Source organism: Trichoderma gamsii, assembly GCF_001481775.2.
Source record: "Trichoderma gamsii strain T6085 chromosome Unknown Scaffold_56.2, whole genome shotgun sequence".
Taxonomy (NCBI): domain Eukaryota; kingdom Fungi; phylum Ascomycota; class Sordariomycetes; order Hypocreales; family Hypocreaceae; genus Trichoderma; species Trichoderma gamsii.
Window position 1 is genome coordinate 110,191 of NW_020171393.1, and position 18,646 is coordinate 128,836.

General features: G+C 53.3%; 8 protein-coding genes across 8 annotated transcripts; 4 read left to right on the forward strand and 4 right to left on the reverse strand.

Annotated features, from left to right (window-relative positions):
- Nucleotides 1–598: 598 nt before the first annotated feature.
- On the forward strand, nucleotides 599–1,828 carry TGAM01_v210102 (synaptosomal-associated protein, 23kDa; the record flags this gene model as incomplete). The annotated part of the gene is made up of 1 exon (XM_018809015.1): nucleotides 599–1,828. One exon carries the CDS (start codon nucleotides 599–601, stop codon nucleotides 1,826–1,828), a length of 1,230 nt encoding a protein of 409 aa, XP_018657784.1.
- An 813-nt stretch (nucleotides 1,829–2,641) lies between these two features.
- On the forward strand, nucleotides 2,642–5,221 carry TGAM01_v210103 (hypothetical protein; the record flags this gene model as incomplete). The annotated part of the gene is made up of 1 exon (XM_018809016.1): nucleotides 2,642–5,221. One exon carries the CDS (start codon nucleotides 2,642–2,644, stop codon nucleotides 5,219–5,221), a length of 2,580 nt encoding a protein of 859 aa, XP_018657785.1.
- Nucleotides 5,222–6,093: 872 nt separating this feature from the next.
- On the forward strand, nucleotides 6,094–7,649 carry TGAM01_v210104 (uroporphyrinogen decarboxylase; the record flags this gene model as incomplete). Its single annotated transcript, XM_018809017.2, has 5 exons — nucleotides 6,094–6,274; nucleotides 6,361–6,402; nucleotides 6,483–7,018; nucleotides 7,121–7,514; nucleotides 7,576–7,649. 5 exons carry the CDS (start codon nucleotides 6,094–6,096, stop codon nucleotides 7,647–7,649), a joined length of 1,227 nt encoding a protein of 408 aa, XP_018657786.2.
- Nucleotides 7,650–8,084: 435 nt separating this feature from the next.
- On the reverse strand, nucleotides 8,085–8,763 carry TGAM01_v210105 (hypothetical protein; the record flags this gene model as incomplete). Its single annotated transcript, XM_018809018.1, has 2 exons — nucleotides 8,085–8,343; nucleotides 8,564–8,763. The coding sequence occupies 2 exons, from the start codon at nucleotides 8,761–8,763 to the stop codon at nucleotides 8,085–8,087; spliced, it is 459 nt and encodes a 152-aa protein (XP_018657787.1).
- A 945-nt stretch (nucleotides 8,764–9,708) lies between these two features.
- On the forward strand, nucleotides 9,709–11,471 carry TGAM01_v210106 (hypothetical protein; the record flags this gene model as incomplete). The annotated part of the gene is made up of 2 exons (XM_024550717.1): nucleotides 9,709–11,130; nucleotides 11,211–11,471. The coding sequence occupies 2 exons, from the start codon at nucleotides 9,709–9,711 to the stop codon at nucleotides 11,469–11,471; spliced, it is 1,683 nt and encodes a 560-aa protein (XP_024404537.1).
- A 232-nt stretch (nucleotides 11,472–11,703) lies between these two features.
- Nucleotides 11,704–12,719, reverse strand: TGAM01_v210107 (solute carrier family 25 member 38; the record flags this gene model as incomplete). The annotated part of the gene is made up of 2 exons (XM_018809020.1): nucleotides 11,704–12,608; nucleotides 12,662–12,719. The coding sequence occupies 2 exons, from the start codon at nucleotides 12,717–12,719 to the stop codon at nucleotides 11,704–11,706; spliced, it is 963 nt and encodes a 320-aa protein (XP_018657789.1).
- Nucleotides 12,720–13,042: 323 nt separating this feature from the next.
- TGAM01_v210108 (hypothetical protein) lies at nucleotides 13,043–14,266 on the reverse strand (the record flags this gene model as incomplete). Its single annotated transcript, XM_024550718.1, has 1 exon — nucleotides 13,043–14,266. The coding sequence occupies one exon, from the start codon at nucleotides 14,264–14,266 to the stop codon at nucleotides 13,043–13,045; it is 1,224 nt and encodes a 407-aa protein (XP_024404538.1).
- A 546-nt stretch (nucleotides 14,267–14,812) lies between these two features.
- TGAM01_v210109 (SH3 domain-containing protein) lies at nucleotides 14,813–18,491 on the reverse strand (the record flags this gene model as incomplete). The annotated part of the gene is made up of 4 exons (XM_018809021.1): nucleotides 14,813–14,838; nucleotides 14,900–16,717; nucleotides 16,797–18,120; nucleotides 18,177–18,491. The coding sequence occupies 4 exons, from the start codon at nucleotides 18,489–18,491 to the stop codon at nucleotides 14,813–14,815; spliced, it is 3,483 nt and encodes a 1,160-aa protein (XP_018657790.1).
- Nucleotides 18,492–18,646: the final 155 nt, after the last annotated feature.

An 18,646-nucleotide genomic window follows, 5' to 3' on the forward strand; every position in this document is an offset into this window, starting at 1 on the left:
GCTAAGCTAATTGGGTCGTAGGAGTTGGCGCTCAGGCAACTAGTCCGCCTACAAGCGCTGGCTATAAAAAACTTTAATTAGAAATAAAAGTATTCTTCTTGCATTATATCATACTAGAATCAGCTGGGTTAATATTTCCTAAAAAACATTTTAAATTGAAAATGCGTCATGCATTTTCTGTAGAATTAATTGTCTACGTATATTCTCAAGACAGTATCAAGTCATATACGGATCGCCAGCTGGCTAAATATAGCCTGTAGCGGCGTGAAAGGCTGAGAGTGGACGAGCGCTGAGGCTTACTGCAGCACCTGCGGCGGTGTGGGACGGACGGCCCCAAGGCCCCAACAGACCCCAGGGTCTCGGGCTGTTCTGCGGCATTCGCTAGCGTCCAGGACGGAGTACGTGCAGGCGGGTGGCTCAGATAGGGAGTTGACACCCAAGCCTTCACCACCGCATCTTTGTTCGCCGCTCGTGACATCTCCTTTCTCTCTGCATCCATCAATACCTACCTGCTCTACCATTATCTCTTTCTTTGATTTGTGCTGCTAGATTTTGCATCTCGGTTTATTCAAATTTGACAACCCTCCCATAGAACACGATGAAGAAATTCGGCTTCGGCAAGAAAGGCGACGACGGCGAAGATGCCAACCGAAATGCCCTTTTCGGCAGCCGCAAGAAGAACTCGACGCCCACTCCCTCGGAAAACCCATATGCCAACCAAGGAGGCACCGACCCATATGCTGAGCAAACCAAATACGCAAACATGGGCGCTCGTCCGTCACCGCCTGCAAATGGCGGCTACAGCCCATATCAAGGAGGACAGAGCCCAGCCCCTCAACAACCCGCCGCCTCAGGGTACGGCAGCGATCGATACGGCTCAGGCGGTGGCTACGGCTCCAACCGCTACGACAGCGGCCCTGGCTCAAACTTCAACAATGCTCCGCCAGCGGGGGCTAGAGGCCCTGGAGGCTACGGAGGCTTTGGCCGAGATGCGCCAGACAGCAACAGAGACGCCCTCTTCGCCGGCGCACAGGAGCGGCTCGAGCAAAAGCAGCAGCAGGCTACAGCACCCGGGGCTGATTCACAGTCGGGTGGCTCCTATGGAGGCTATGGCGAGCAGCGGGAATTGACAGAAGAAGAGCAGGAGGAGGCTGACTATCAGGCTATTCTGCAAGAAAAGAGACAAGTTCAGCAGGACAGTGTTTCTTCAGTAAACCGCTCGGTGCAAATGGCTAGACAAGCCAACGAGGTCGGACGTGCTACTTTGGCCCGTCTTGGCGCACAGGGAGAACGTCTGCATAACACTGAAAAGAATCTCGACCTTGCTGCCAACCAAAATAAGATTGCTCAGGACAGAGCGGCAGAGTTGAAGACGCTCAATCGCAGCATGTTTGCAGTCCACGTTGGGAACCCATTCACATCCAAGCAGCGCCAGCAGAAAGCTGATGAGGATGTATTGAACCGCCATCGAGCTGAGCGAGAGCAGCGAGAGATGACTCGGCGAGACGGCTACGCTGCCACCCAGCGCATGGAGCAGAACATGCGCCAGATTGGCAGTACGGGGGGGAACCGGGCAAACCGCAAGAAGGATTACGGAAAATTCAATCTGGATGATGAAGAGGGCGCTGACGAGCTCGAGGATCAAATCGATGATGGTCTCACCGAACTGGAGGGACAGGTCAAGATGATGAACATGGTCGGCAGAGCCATTGGCGCAGAGGTGGACGTCCAAAACAAACAAATCGATCGTATTATGGGCAAGGTATTTCAGCCCCGGATCTCCATTATTGCACATGTTCTATTTCTTTGCTTGGTGTCAGATGGCTAACCTTTTTTTTCCCAACAGAGTGACGCAGTTGATGATGCTACAAGAATGAATAGAGAACGGTTGGCTCGTATCAGGTAAAGCGATGAATAGAATTTCGGTCTTAGACTGCTGGGTTTTGCGTGTGTGTTTTCATAATATGGTGTATTTTATTTATTTTATATATTAGTCGCTATATATATTACATGAAACGTTTAATATCACTTTTCATTGGACGCCTCTTGTATCTCCTTGTACGCAGCAACATATTCTATATTCATTTGCAATTGTAAGGGGCTTTTGACAAGGCTTAGCTAATTCCTCTCCAGGCATGAATTGCCACTATAAACATCTTAGTCATAGCTCGATCTGTATTCGGTAGTTCCCAAACTCTACCTTGCGTCCATACCGCTAGCGGGCTGCATCAACAGGTCCTATTAATGTACCTGCTCCCCTCGGCCATGCGTCAGGAGACACCGTCAAACTGTGTTGACTCACACATTCGCGCTGAGCGCGTTCGCTGTCAGTGGCTTGGCTCCTCCATGCTCCGTTCGTTGACGAGCTGATTTTTGCTTAAATACTCGCATTTCTTAATCCAATTTGCATTCCTTACCAACTGCCCAGCACATGCTCCTACTATTCTCATTCCCTGTTTCTCGATCATCAGGAGGCTGTTTGCACCCCCCTGCAGTTAGTATCACAGCTGCTTACCATAATGATATTCCATGACCGGCATTGCTTTGCAATAGTACATCGGACCTTCATAGTATGATTCAGGCTGTCTCAGTAGCGGAAGGGAATAGCCATATCCATATCAAATTGTTATAAACGCTTTCAATGGCCTCAGTCTTTACCTACGACCCGGATCCTCCTCGGGTCTCCTCGCCCTGGATTTTGGCAGACGACGCAGACACTTCTCCGGCATCAGGTACAGCGGTGACTCAGACCGGTTTGCTGTCCGAGTATGGCGTCACGAGGCTGGATGCAGAGCCGCAGACTGGTCCGATCGAGTATAAGCTTCATCTACTGCTTCGATCAAGACGCAGTTATGTGTACATGAGCACGGTGGACCAGAAGAGAGACAGGCTCCATGCGCAGCCCGGAGACGGATCGGCGCTGTATTCGGCCTCGCCTGCTTCTTACTCGGCCTCTCCCACTCCTGCATCGTCAAGTCAGCCTCGCCAGGAACGGCTCCAGCGCCTCACGACGCAGCTGCTGTGGCGCCTGCAGCAGTCGTCGCCGTATCATGCGTCGAGTTCAAGAGAGGTGAAGATCCCGAAGCTGCCTGATGGCAGCGCAGATACAGATTCGCCAGATCTTTACGGCACTCAGATTCCCGGCCTTGAGGAGTCGCAAGGAGCTCTATACGAGATTGGCGTTTCAGACGATGGACACCTTGTCGGACTGGCCAAGGACGAGCTGGACGAGAGCATTGCGACTCTGAGAGTCATGGCGGCTAGCCTCGGATGCGGCGTTACTGTCCTGCGAATGGTGATTGTGGGTGATTGTGAATGGATCGATATAATCGACCTCAATGTGAATGCTTCTCACGGGCCGACTCAGGTCACCAAACGGGACAGACTCTGGGTGGCTGAGGCACTGATAACACCCAGCACTGAGATGCTACATTCGAAGGATGCAAAACGGACCAACGAGTCTGCTGACGGAACTTCCTTGCAATCTTCTGGCTCAACAACAGTGCCAGGCCATGGTAAATCTACAACACCGCAGCTACGGGTTACCCTGACTGGCCCCATAGCATCGGGAAAGTCCAGCCTTCTAGGAACGCTATCTACAGGAACTCTGGACAATGGCCGGGGCAAGAGTCGCCTGAGCTTATTGAAGCATCGTCACGAGATGGCATCCGGAATGACCAGCTCCATTGCACAGGAGCTCATTGGATACAAGGAAAGACTCATTTTCAGCTTTTCCCATCGCAATATTGAGTCATGGCTTGACATTCACGACTATGCCAACGATGGCCGACTTGTATTCGTGTCTGACTCTGGTGGCCACCCAAGATATCGACATACCGTGTTTCGTGGACTCATGAACTGGGCACCCCATTGGATGGTCCTCTGCATTGCTGCGGACGACGCTGAAATGACGTCTCGAGCCCATGACGTGACCGCACCGGCACCAGATTCAGGGGAGACTGATTTGGTCAAGGCTCATTTGGACCTCTCGCTCAAATTAGACGTTCCATTGGCAATCGTCATTACAAAATTGGATCTCGCGTCTAAAGTGGCCTTGCAAAAGACAATGACCAAGATCCTTGGTGCTATACGAGATGCGGATCGTGTACCAAAACTTCTGCAGCCTGACCAACAACCGCGAGACCAGCTGTCAGAAATTCCACAGACGGACTGGGACAAGGTGCAGAGCTTTGTTGGAAATATATCCGAGCATGGGGACCTGCTGAAGCATGTTCCTATTGTGTTTACTAGCGTTTTGAAAGGGGTGGGTATTGGCCTTGTCCATGCTCTACTTGCGAGCCTACCTTTACCTCCTGCACCCACGCCTCATACTTCCAAAGACGCAGTCCCTCAGTCAGAGCAACCGAGAAATCTTTTCCATATTGATGACACGTTCAGCTTGCCCAGATCTTTTGATGATTCGCTGGCGAATTTGGACGGAGTTATTGTATCCGGCCATGTCCGTATTGGCAGCTTCTCAATAGGACAGACCATTATTGTTGGACCATTTTCGTCGGGCCATACGCTTGACCGTGGTTCTGGAACTGAATACCAATCATCACCTGAGGGTCGTGGATCACCGGCACTGCGCGCAATTTCAGCTACGGATCCCAATGGGAACAAGATAGGTGGCTCAGTATCCCCGCCAACAGATTCAGATGAGTGGCAGAAAGCACGCATTGTGAGCATTCGTAACCTTCGGTTGCCTGTCGGAGTACTAGAAGCTGGCCAGGTTGGATCGATTGGGCTTGTATTTGAGACAGACCACAGCGATCTCACAGTCCTACCAGATACCCCTCAGATTCGAAGAGGCATGGTTATTAGCACGCCAACTCTGGGCATGCCTGATAGTGAAATGCCCCTCCACGCTTCCCGTGGGTTCACTGCAGTGTTTGAAGAGGACGGTGCCCAGTTCCCACCTTCTGGCACACTCGTCAACGTTCTCTTTGCCTGTGTCAGAACTGCTGCTCGGATCCTTGATGTTTCTGTTCAGCACCGCGGCGAGGTAGGCGAGACGGTGGGGCCACTCGACGCGGACCACAGAGCAGAAACTATGAAAGAAGACTCTGTGGGAGATGCAGTAACAAAGGTAACTTTAGAATTAGTGCACAGTCGAAAGTGGGCTGAGCTAGGGTCATCAGTGATCATCATGGGAAACGGTAGCCATGATGGATCGGGGTTGCAGGGTTTTGTTGGAAAGATTACAGACGTCATGTGCTAACACTCGTTTTCCGTGTCAGCGGTTGTATATATGTATGCGTGTGTTGTGTGAGAAGCGTTTTTTATGAGCGTTGAGAGAAAGCATTGGGTCGTTATAATATGCATTAAGAATAAATTATTGATTTGACAGATATCGTAATCACAAATCTGCATTGCACAGTTCGCTGGCTAACCATTCCCCCTCTTTTTTTCTCCTTCCTCTCTCAAGCTCTCACTAATCCGTAGAACAAAGTCCATGTTAGAATGAATCCGGGCAATCCATTCGTTATGCCACCTGTCCAGAGATCAAGGGCGCCTCTGTAATACCGGGTGGTGTCGACCGGGCTGCGTCCTTCTGCCAGAGCGCCCGGCGCCAGCTGAAAAGTGTAGAACAGGAGAGTTGTAATTATTGAGAAGACGATGTAGAACAAGAAGCCAGAATAGGACTCGAGGCCAAGAATGCCTGCGCTGACGCCAAAGAGAGACGCTGTCAGGCTGTGGAGATTGGTGAGGACCTGTATCGCGGAGGTGAGGTTAGCACGTTAGTTGGGGGGATTATAAGAAACCCTCATGCGCGGTTGCGAGAGGAATTCAGGTTGACGCACCTTGTTGTTATGAAGGATTGAGTCCCCAACAACGGGATTGATTTGAAGCTCTTGTTCCGACGACATTATTACAACGATGCTGGTGTGCATGTATGTACGATACGGCACTGATAAGACAGCTTGGTGACAGCTTAATGAAGTAGCGCGCGAGAGGCCAAGAAACGCGGGCCGATGACATCCGAAAACAAAATGCGGAAAGCGTATTCCAGCAACGGTACGTACCCAGCTAGTACTACTTCGTACATACGAGGAGGGGCAGTAAACTCGGCATAACGGTCGATTGGGATGGATGGTGGGGTTTCGAGCTCGTGGTTTGCCTTTTCTTATGGCTAACTTGGCTTGCATGGACAGCTTGGGCTCCTACAATATTCAGCTACATATTAAATTCCATTCATTCTCTTTTCCCGCCAAGATGTCCAAGCACTCTTTCGAGCCATTGAAGAACGACCTGCTGCTGCGAGCGGCACTGGGTGGGTTTGTCGCTGTCTCACTGTCTTGCGCAGTCTACGTGAATTGAGTTTGGTTGCTTATACGTTGTGTGTGTGCTATTGGATAGGCCAGGTCGTGGAACGACCTCCCATGTGGGTGATGCGCCAAGGTGAGTTTTTGGCTGTCGAGTACTTCTTGGGAAAAATAGCATTATGACAAGGAAGCAGCCTGTCTGACATATTCTCTTAGCTGGCCGCTACCTGCCCGAGTATCATGAAGCCAAAGGCTCGCGCGACTTCTTTGAATGCTGCCGAGACGCCGAGGTCGCCTCCACCCTGACGCTGCAGCCGGTCGAGCGATTCGAGGGCCTGCTGGACGCCGCCATCATCTTCTCCGACATCCTCGTCATCCCACAGGCCATGGGCATGCAGGTCGAAATGGTGGACAAGAAGGGACCGCACTTCCCGAACCCGCTCCAGAACCCGCTCGACGGACAGTACGAAAAGGTTCTCGACGGCAAGGTCGATGTGGCCGCTGAGCTCGACTACGTCTACAAGGCCATTACCCTGACGAGGAAGAAGCTTGCGGGCAGAGTGCCGCTGATTGGCTTCTGTGGTGCACCTTGGACGCTGTTCTGCTACATGGTTGAGGGCGGCGGCACGAAGCTGTTTGCTCAGGTCAAGACTTGGATTTACAAGTACCCGGAGGAATCGAAGAAGCTGTTGGCCAAGATTGCCGATGTCTGTGTGGATCATCTGGCTCACCAGGTGAAGGCTGGTGCTCAGGTATGTTCAATCCTCGCCGCTTCCTCTATTTCATGACATTTTACACCACTTCATGATCTCGTGCTATTGTTTTGGGATAAGTAATAATTTCATCTCATCCAGTTGGTTATGGTGTTCGATTCATGGGCTGGAGAGTTGGGTCCTGCTTCTTTCAAGCAGTTCTCTGAGCCCTACCTCGCTCACATTGCTCAGAAGCTTCCTTTGAAGCTGCAAGAGCTTGGGCTTGAAAAGGTGCCCATGACGGTGTTCCCCAAGGGCGCTTGGTTCGCTCTCGACTCGGCGTGCAATCTGGGCTACAACGTTGTCGGCATGGACTGGCTGCAAGATCCTAGCGAGGCTGTGCGGATCCGAGGAGACCGAAACATTGTATTCCAAGGCAACGCCGACCCCGGAGTGCTGTATGGCACAAAGGCAGCCATCACCGAGGCTGTTGAGACGATGGTCAAGGGTTTCTGGTCTGGCGAGAAGAAGGGCTGGATTGCAAACTTGGGACATGGTAAGAAATATGCCCATCTTATTCGAGGTGTTTGTGTTTACTGAATAACTTGCGTCTATAGGTATTACACCAGGAGTGAATCCGGAGAACCTGAAATTCTTCTTTGAGGAGATTCACCGACTGACAAAACCTTGAAATATGACCCATGAAAAAGAGAAAACATGAAAAATCATCATAAGACAGGCGACATGATGAAACACAGGTGACAGGCTCTCCACTTAGCAACAGCACCAATTAGTATATTGTAACGATAAGCCACGTCATATTGTAAGCCGGGGCATAGGTATATATATATAAAAGAAAACCCCAGAATCGCTCCGTTAATGGAATACCCTTATGGCTCCAGACAATGTTTCCCAATTAAAACCCACAAGCTTACGCATTTTGAATACCGTTGCACCGCCGAGAGACTCCGTGCCAAAATGTTAACAATCGACAAATGCGCCTCAAGAATCCCTAACACCATGAACCAAGTCCTTTCTATAAAAGAGGAGACATGTAAAGAATTGGAGAAGAGACAACACAAAAGAAATTATAGAGGAAGACACAAAGGGGAGTTGACGAGTGCTGTCATGGCTTCCTTCCAAACATGAGCCACTTCTTTATTGCTGCGGCTGGTTCGACCTTTTCAACCTTCTCTGTCTTGTTCAGATTCTTCTCCGTCGTCTTCTCAGACGTCTTTTCGGTAGCGTTCTCGGGGGCCTCATCGATGGCTTGCTCGCCGCTTCGGTTGCGCGCCAGCTGTTCGAGTTCGTCTTCGCCTTTGAATACGTTGCCAGCGCCACCGCGTCCAGCGTACTGGGCTCCTGAACTAAGTCGCCGGGGTACTCTATACACAAGCGCGCATTGTTAGAGACTGTACGTCACTGTTTGAATGACTTTCGCATATGCCAAGAGGTAGAGATTTCAACAACAGGGGAGACAGGGGAAACGGGGGCAGAGGGATGGTAACCCAGAGAAGGTTATGCCTTAAGGAGAAGGGATGGTGTGCAGGACAGTAAAAGAGAAAAACCCATGTGTTGCAGTATGCTGGAGTATTCGCAACTTACGCCTTGACGTCCTGGCGAAGACGGGTTTCGTGAGGGTCGTCGTTCTTGGTCATGTTGCCAGTGCCGCCGCGGCCTGTCGTCACAACGGCTGTTTTCAGCACCGGCGTCTCGAGATCGGAGGCCTGGATGGACGGCGACTTCGCCGCGTCGGCCATGTTGCCAGCGCCGCCGCGCCCATGGGAAGCAAACTGCGCAGTCATTGGGTGATTGTAAATATGGTATTTCTCTCTGTTATTTGTTCTTGGTGGTTTTTTTTTTTTTCCTTTTCGGGATGATGGTTGTGGAACGGAGACGCTTCGGCTTAGACAACTGCGCAGAAAGGTTGAGGCTGTATGAGTCGAGAGAGTTTGGGTAGCAGCCTTATGGGCGGGCCGGGTCATCTGCCACAGGGGACTTTTTTTCCCTGCTTGCGCTAGGGGAGGGGGATTGCCATGCGTTAAAAACAGGTCTAAAACGGAAAGGGGTTAGCGCAGTAACGAGCAGCGCTTCTTTCAACAATGGCATTAGAGCGTAGCACTATACAGAACTACCTTGGAGTGCCTCGGGCATCCACTACAGACTCGGCAGGTATGGCAGCTGAGAGACTCGCCATCTCGTCGGTTTCCCTCTCCCTCTCAAGCCTCAACCCCCAACTGCCCCCGTCGCTTCTGTCATTTACCGCAGGATGAGGATCCCAAGATCGAGCGAAATGGGTGTGTTGCATCGTCATTCGTCACATCATCCCGTGCCCGGTTTAGCTCCTCCCCGCTCCCAGCTATCGCTGCCAACCGCTAAGCGCTACTGCTGCAGCTCGAGCAAAAGAGAGGCCACCACTGCTGCGTGTCACGACTAATCGCAGCACATGCAACATATGCGCCGGAGCGGTACCTGCACCTGCTTGGCGCTGTTGTTTGGCACCCTGTGGAGCAGAAGCTGAGCCGCACGGGGTATAAATACAAGCGGGTGGCTGGCAAGGCCTCGCTTGGCTCCGGTATGTAACCTCGCCATTTCAGCCTGTCCTTTGACACCCCCACTCGCTCATTCCACCTTTCGCTCTGCGTTTGCTTTGCGTCTGCTTGTGCTTTTCGTTTCGTTGCTTGAGCGAGCGAGCGGGCGAGCGAGCAAACAAGCGAATTTATTTAGATATTGTCTTCCGTTCCGCAGCCATGAGCCTCTACGACTCCGAGGACGACATCAGCGTCCGCGTCGCTCGCCACGACCGCTCCCCGCCCGCTGTGCGCTACGTCTCCAGCCCGCCGGTGCGGGGACCTGTGTACGAGTACGGCACCACGCCCAGCTATCTTGGCCCTGAGCAGCGCACCACCGTCCTCGCCGCACACCTGCGCAACCGATCGCCTCCCCGTGATCCTCGTGATCCCCGTGATTTTCGCGAGAGCCCTCGCAACAGCCGCACGGCCGTCGGAGCTGGAGCTGGAGCTGGAGCTGGGGCGCCGGTGCCGCCTCCTCCCGCGCCGGCCCCCGCGCCCATCATCATCAACAACCGCATCTACAACGAGCACGACTCGGACGAGGAGGATGAGTTCTACCGTCGCAGCCGCAGGCCAGCGGCAGTGCCCGTCGTCTATCGCCGCTCCTCCAGGTCTCGCTCTCGATCTCGGTCCCGGAGCTCCTCCCGGTCATCACACGGGCCTCGTTCCGGAAAAATGTCTCGAGATGAGTGGGAAGCGGAGCAAGCACGCCGCGACCTTGAACTTATGCGCATCAGCCAGGATCGTGAAAAAGAGGACCGACGTCGCGAGAAGGAATATCGTGAAGAGGCGGAGCTCCGCCTGACTCAGCGCCAGCTTGAAGTAATCAAGAAACGTGAGGCAGATGAAGAGGCAGAGAAGCGCATCAAGATGGAGATTGAGTTTAAGCAAAAGGAACTCGAGTTTCAGCGACACAAAGAACGTGAGGCTGAAGAGGAGCAGCAGAAGCGCCTCAGGATGGAGTTTGAATTTAAGCAGAAAGAGCTTGAATTTAAGCGACACAAAGACGCCGAAGCGGCCGCCGACGAGAAGCGAAAGCGTGATAAAGAATATCGTGACGAGGCTGAGCTTCGCCATGCCCAGCTTGCGCTCGAAGGCATCAAGAAGCGTGAGGCAGAGGCAGAGTTGGAGAAGCGTATCAAGAAGGAGATGGAGTTGAAGCGCCTCAAGGAGGAGGAGGAAGCGGCTGAGGAGAAGCGACGGCGCGACGCCTTGGCTCACGACGCTGTGGAGAGATATAAGAAGGCCGAGGCCGACCGCATTGCTCATGAACAAAAGATAAAAGAGCAAAATGACAAGGAGTACAAGCGCCGCCTACACGACGATCTCCTCAAGTCGGGCCTTGACGAACACGCTATCGAGGCTATCCTCAGCCAGAAGAAGGTGCAAAAGGCCCCGGCCCCGGCCCTGCCCCCGCCTCCGGGCATGGCTCCGGGAATGCCTCCCGGAATGGCTCACCCCCCTGGCAACATGGCAATGGTGCCGGCTCTCCCAGCTCCGGAGCTTCATATGGAGCGCCACACCTACACGCGAATGGCACGCAGGTACCTATCGATTGAGACGCTGCGCACTTTTAACATTGATTTTGAGTTTGACGCTGTAAGTTGGCCTTCTTCCTGATTGGCAATAATGAACTCTTTAATATCGAGCCCTAGCTAACATGTTTGCAATTCCAACAGGATCCCGAGTATGTCCTAGTCAAGCGCTGGGTCCCCGAATGGGAGCAAGACCAATTCTGGGAGCACACCAAGCAAGTCCGAGAGAGGCGAACCAGCAGGACCACCCTCATGGTCGAAGACACCAGGCACTCGTCTCATTCTCACCACCGAAGCAAGAGCACAGACGTTGAGATTGTCCGCAAGAAGTCCAAGCACGACCGCAAGAGGAGCAAGTCTCCGGGACCGCTGCTTATGTATTTGGCAGGAGCTCGTCCGTCTTAAACTAATGAATGATTGATTTTTACGAGACCATGTTTTATTGCAAAAATTGTTTTCAGGCCAGATATCTATATTTTATGTAGTCCGTATTACTGCTATTGATTGGTTTTGAGGCTGTATTTCTGATTGGAAGAGTGGAATATTCTTGTTACTCTTATGATTTCCATGACCTTTATGCAACATCTCTTCTTTTCCGCTCTTTTCTCCTAAATCCTGATTTTCAGGTTTCGCAAAATTATAGTGATTTGAGACTACGCCTTGCGCCGTGGCTCCCCGCATATCTACGGATAAGTTCCTCGTATATCGTCCATGAAAGCGCAGAGCTTATTGCTTTACGACTCATTCGGAGGGCCAGCCCGCGCCACAACGAATGCAGGCCTTCCTCAGTGACCATTCTGTAGCCAGCATGAAACATATTCCGGTATTGGTCCGGCTGTAGCTGAATGCGCGTCTTGCAGACATCGATTGGATTTGAGATTGCCGAGCAAATTGCGCCCGCCGAGATGGCCGAGGCAAAGTTGACAGAGCTGGCCATGGAAGGGGTCATGCCATCGTGAGAAACGAAGGAGCCCAGTTCCCTCTTCAGCATCTCGTAGATGGATACGTACAAGCCCGCATAGGGGGCGTCCCGTATGGCAGTTGCGCCAAAGCCAGAGAAGAAGCCCCGGAGACCTGCCTGGTGATTGATATCTTTGATGGCGGCCCACATGGACCGGTAGGAATAAAGAGTTGACTCAAACCGGACCTTGATGACAGTCAAGGGCATCAGCACAAAGCCTGCCCATGTCCGTGCCACAGCGCCAGCCACCACGTTGGCCGAATTGCTCAGCTTCGGCAGCGACGACGACGAGGCGCTGTGGGAATGGGCCTGCTGGTTGACTGCATTCGATCTCTGGATAAACTCGCGGATGCTATGCAGCGATGAGAAGTAAATGGCCGATCCTATGCCTGTGCGCAGAGACGACGGCACAGTTCCCCTCCATAGCGCCCGGATTGGATGTGGCGATTGTGTCAATTCCTTCCAGGAGCTCAGCAGTGAGAGACGACCCGATTGCTGAGTCCGCGTCTTGAGGAGATCCAGCGGCTGTAGGAGCACGGCCGAGGCCACTCCCGACCCAAGGCCAGAGAGGAAGTGTTGCACTAGGAGCTGGGATGAGCAATTTCCATTCAACGTGCCATTGTGAGACGCGCACCTGCCACAGCTGATTTTGCTGATGATGATGACGATGACGACGGCGTTGTTGTGCCCATGATAGCTATATCAGAGCGTAACTCCTACAGAGGAGTATAGAGTATAGGTGAGCTTTGCTAATTGATAAACTACACTGCGATAACACCGAGCACAAAGAAAACCCTCATGTAGATATAAACAAAACGAAAAGAGCTCCAATTGTGCGCGTTGTCTGTGAATCGATAGCGTGGCGGTAAGATATTAGTGCTAATTATATAGTCTACGGTGTAAAGGTAGATATTTGTTGAGAGGTTGGTTAAGGTTTTGTAGCTCAATGCATGCGGTCCAAGGTTTGCGATGACGCACTGCGCACAGTGACCAAAAAAAAAAAGGCCCTTGCCTTTTACCGATAATCTCCGATGACAGACTCCAGCCGCCCGGCGAGCAGCCTGTGGCGCTTGACCAAATCCACCCACTCGCCAACTCCCGCCATGGCTAACAGCATGCCAAAGTCTGCGCCGAGTCTGCCCAGGCTGCCGGCGCAATAGAGCACCTGTGTGAGAATGCTTTCGCGGGCGACTTTGTCTTTGACGGTGGGGAGATAGACGCGGATTGGCTCGAGCAGGATGTTGACCAGGTGGATGGGAAATGTAGACAGCGCAGATGGTAGAGGATGGAGCAGGTCGAGGTCGTCGGGCGATGCGTTGCCAAGGTTGGTGTCCACGCTCTTCGACATGGAGACAATGCCAAAGCTGTGCTCTCGGAACACCTCGATGAAGCGTTTGAGAAAGCGTTCTGTGTGCTGCCCATTGGATCGCGACTGCGGCGTCTTCTCCTGGCTCAGCCGCTCGTCCTCGGCCAGGCGGCGGAGAGGCTCCAATGCGTCAAGAGTGGCTGTCAATGTGACGAACCGACAAATCAGAAAGACCGCGGGGATCATGTCTTCTGCCGGTGCTGCAGATATGAGGTCTGGAATGGCTCGCTTGAGCCACCCCACCGTCCTCAGCGTCGCTGCCAGCTTGAGGTTCGGCGCCTTCAGCGTGTTGAGGAGATCCGTGGCAAGCCGAAGGATGGAAACCTCAGACTCACTCAGCACATGCTGGACAAGCTGTGAGTTTGGGTACAAGGCCCCAAGCCGCTGGATGTGGCCATACAGGTCAAGCGTAGATGAGAAGCCCAGGGGCGAGATATTGGCCGTGGACGACAGCAGAGTAGGGACCTGCATGAGATCCGTCAGGCGGTCGGCGTTCTCCAGCAGCTTCAGCACCTGTTTCCGGCGCGCAATCAGCTTGTTGTCGCCGGCCTTGCTGACGCTGGTGGAAAAGTGCTCGACTTGCGAATCCAGGCTGGAGATGAGCCGGCTCAGCTGCAACACGTTGGTCGACAGGGCCGGCACCGTCTCGCGTAGAGAAGCATGGCTTTCGGCCGAGCTGACCACCGCCTTGTACGACTTCTTGGAGAGGCCCTGGATCGAGAGCAGCGTCGAGTTGGAGGCCTGTGAGAGAAGCTGGCGCTCTGAAGTCCGCAGGGCATCAACGGGCTGTCCCGCCAGGTACGAGATGTAATCCGAGGTTGCAGCATCCACGCTGTGGCCGTTGCCCAGCAGATCCTGCAAAGCTTCTGCCATGGCGGAAATGAGATGAGGGACACCAAATGAGATTAAAGGCGCATTGACTTGGGAGATGGAAAGCTCAGGTAAAGAGAGGCACTGATCAGACCAGATGGTGTTTGTCCAAGTATTAGATTTAGCTTGCATGAGCAGGAGATTAATGCAGCCTATGGAGTAGCAACCACGTAGCGCATATGGCCAGCAGCACAGGGCAGTAGGTAGGCCCAGGGACCTAGAGTGCGGGTGGCCCATACTAATAGCTTGGACCCTCCAGCAGATAGATTAGCGCACTTCCTCGGGCTGGTGCGTTTATTGGGGAGATCAAGCATATCAGAACATGAGTAAATTCCACGGCAAACTACTAACTGCCAATTTGGCCCGGAAAACGTCCAGTATCTATCAATATGTGTATATTCGTATTATAATTACATAAAATTTAATAACAAATATCTAGCTCTCTACTCATCAAGGCTAGATTAAGCAGGCAGTCGTTCTTGTGTTAAATCAGACTATATTATCGGCTGTATATAACAAAGTTGCAGTGTAGAAACCACTAACTTCCGTCTAGAAACCAAACGGGTTGTCAGGAGCTGTAGAATGATGCTGTTAGAAAAGGCAGTAGCAGAGTGTTGGGGACAAGACAAAACTTACTTGCTTGAGAAAGGTTGGCCCGTCGGCCGGTTGCCTGAGGCGTCAGCTTCTTCGTCTCAGTTACACCAAAACGCACTGGCGGAGGAGGTCCAGTCTTCTGCGGTACGAGCGGTTGCAGTGGTTTCAATCCATCTGTATTACCTGTTGGCTGGAGCGGCTGCAGGCTCTGGAATCCGGTCGGTTGAGGCTGCAGAGCTGGTGGCAGATAGTTGTTAATGCTGCCAGAGCCAAAGGGAGACTGTGTTGGGCCGGGTTGGAAGCCAGTGGGCTGGGGTTGGAAGCCGGTGGGCTGAGGTTGGAAGCCGGTGGGCTGGGCTTGAAGACCTCCGTACTGGCTTATTCGGCTTGGGTCAATATAGCCAGGCGCGCCAGTGAATTGAGGCTGTATGAACTGTCCAGGAGCGCCTTGGGGAAATTGCTGCAGGGCCTGGGGCTGAGGCCCAGAATATCCCGTAAATTGGGGCTGCAAGTTTTGGAACTGTGCGGTATACTGCTGTTGGAACCGAGCTTGAGTAATGTCGTTGAGGCTTTGCCCCGGTGGCGCAACCTGGCCCTGAACGAGGCCGGTGACTTGAGGGAGGAGCGTAGGAGCGGCAAATATGCCTTGAGGGAGGGTAGACTGAGGGGCGGAGAGCGGTCGTTGCGGTGGTGGCGGCACACCGAGTGAGCCCTGAACTGGCGGCGAGATGGATGGCGCGAGGGGTCGCTGCCTCCCCAGAGACTTTGGAGAGATGTGGACTCCGGTAAGCTGAGGGAGCTGGGCCGAAACCACCTGGTTTGGTTGTGGGACTGTTTGGAAGAAGGACGGGCTTGCTCCCAGTGGCTGTTGCTGTTGCTGTTGCTGCGCAGGTGCAGGTGCAGCCGCTTGCTGTGCTTCGCCAACAAAGTTGGCAGCAGGAGGCTGGGCTGGAGGCTCAACCTTGCTAGGCTCTAATGGCGCTGACAGTAGAGAGAGGTCCTTCAAAGATCCGGTGAGCGCTGAAGGTATAGGCGCAGGAGCTGGCGCTGGTGTCGGGTTGACAGAGGGAGCATCTGCCGGCGGCGAGGCCTGCGGTTTTGTCTGCTGCTCCTGTTTCGTTGGCTTCACATCCCAGGCATCGTCGTCAAACCCTCCTGTCGGGCGCTTGGGTGATTTTGCCGGGCTTGCAGGAGTGGCTGGTTTGGCCGCAGCCTCACCAGAGCTAGACGCTTCCTGGCCGGTCGAGAAAACAGCCGCATCAACCACATCGCCAGTTTGCACAGCAGGGGCAGGCCGGCCTTTTCTTGTATTGTTTCGCAAAGCTCCCCCTGGGCCTGAGAAGAGACCGCCGTCGCCGTCGCCGTTGGCTTTGTTGCGGCCGAACTTGGTGTCTAGAGTACGCATTACTTTGATGATGTCTCCCTCTCGTAGTCCTAGATTCCGTAGAACACCGGCATCGACATCTGGCAGCACGCTCTCATCCATCGAGTCTCTCGTGAATGCCTGAGCATAGCGTTCACAAAGGCCAACAGCCACGTCGCAAGACAAGAAAAACTGGAACCAGTCATACTCTGGCTTCTTGTCAATGGATGCTCCAACGGCAGAAGCCTTCTTTTGCTCCGGGGGTCTCGACGATCGCTTGACGTCGGCCAGCGGTCTCTCGTCATCCAAAGAGATTCCGGTGATGTTCTCGACATATTCGAGGTCTCCGTGCGACATTTTTGCGATGGGTACAGCAATTTTCACGCCATTCATCTTGTGGAGGTGTAGCTTGCCATCTTTGAGTCCAAGAAACTGCGCTTCGACGCTGAATGACTTTGATCGATCCGTCCATGTCCGCACCTTGGTTGGGTCGGGTTCTACAACTTGAGTGTCAGTTGCACGACATCTTTTGGCCTGCGTAGCGAGACTACATTCGCGGAAGGAGAGAGAACTCACTTGTTTTGCTCGCCGAATTGCTGCCACTATCGGTACGTCCATTCTCGCGTCGATTCCGCTGTTGTCCCAAAACGTTACCATTGTCCGGAGTTATGAGGCTGCTGCCTCGTTTAGGCAAACGCATATCTAGGCCTACCTGCTGAGGCTCCTTGCTAGCCTTCATTGCTTCTTTAGTGAGTCTCATCTCCTCCATGCGGTTCTGTTCCACGGTTGACTTGGCTCTTGATACTGCTTGACCCTCGGGTGGCGGCGTAATGGTACCTGAGAATTCGACGTAGCTACTAGGCACAACGCCTTCCTTGCCGTTTCTGAGGCGGCGAACTTGCCACCAGTCCTCGCTCCTTGTGTCGTCAATAATAGCCACCTCGTCGCCCGCAGCAACGGTAACTTCGTCTTCGCCCTGCGCCATAAAGTCATAGAGAACCGTTCCCTTTCTCTGTCGCTTTTGAGAGCCAGCCGCGATTACTTCTCTCAATCCCTCTGCTCGAGCAGCGCCTGCAAGCTCTCCAAGAGAAGCCACAATTTCTTCTGCGGTGTCTTTAGCTCCGGCATGGAAATCGATGCTCTTGCTGGGGCGAACAAGCTCCATGAAGACGTGTTTCCCCTCGCGAGAGTAATGAGTCATCTTCTCGGCAGTCCATTCTTGGGGAGGATCGTCCTGAGCCTTCTCGGGTGCGATCAAGATGGTACCCGTCAAAAGATTGATGCCAAGAGTTGTTGGCATCTTCTTCTTCTTGCCCATGACTGACACCATCTCGTTGATATTGTATAAATGGAATCCACCAGGAATAAGGTGCCCTTTGGGCTGAGCTTCAATCTGTGACTCTCGCTGAGGTCTGGGCGTATACTCTGCGGGGGGCGAATATGCTTGAGACTGCGGTCGCGGTCGCGTGGGCAATGCAGGAGACTTGATAGACTCTTCATCTGATACCTCTGGTTCTTTGAAACGTAAAGTCGGAGGCTCCCTGACAGATTGCCGGTTTTGGATGACACTGGCGAGAGCGGCTGCCGGGTTGGCAACTGGTGCCTCGTCAGACGGCGTTGAATCCTCTTCAGGAGGAGCAGCAATGGTTTGGGAGGGCGGCCGTCTTGGCAGTACCGGAGCTGCTGGCGGCGCTGGCGCGGCTGCAGCTTCAGAAGCGGCAGCTTGCACCTCGATGTAATTGGCTGGGACAAAGCCATACTCGCCATCCAGACCGGCAAGGATCCAGTCCTCGTCGTTGGTGTCGAAGACTTCTAGCACGGCATCTTCGGGGAACGAGAGCTCTTCGTCGGTTTGGCGGGTATATTCGTAAATGGCACGCGCGTGGCCTACTGTCTCTGCCTGGTTGATGGACACGAACGTTAGCCTATCGTACGCAATCCGATTTGGCGTCGCACATTTGCAGCCGTCGGCCGAGCAGCCTCGCAGATGCTCCAGGAGGCTGACGTAAAGGGTCGAGACGGAGGCCGGGAGCTCGGGAGATGCAAAGCGCCTGCAATGAGGATGGACTCTACCTTTTCAACGTAGTTGTTTGGAACCAAGCCGGAGGGCTCATCTTCGTCGTCGGTGCCGGCCTTCTTCTTGGCCTTCCACCAGCCGTCGTCGTCGTTCTGCTCGAGGATATACAGCAGGTCGCCCGTCGTGATGGCGAGCTCGGCATCCTCCTTGGGCGTGTAGTCGTAGATGGCCCGGTAGATCCCCAAGAAGCCCATTTCGCCTTTGTTGGTTCCGTTAAACGCAGCTCGACGCTCGAAATGCGGGTATTAATCCGACGCGGTGGAATGCACCTGTTGCGTGGAGTCAAGGTTTCGGGCTGGAGAGAGGAGGGCTTGTAGTGAGTGACGAAAACCGAGCCAGTCCCTACTAA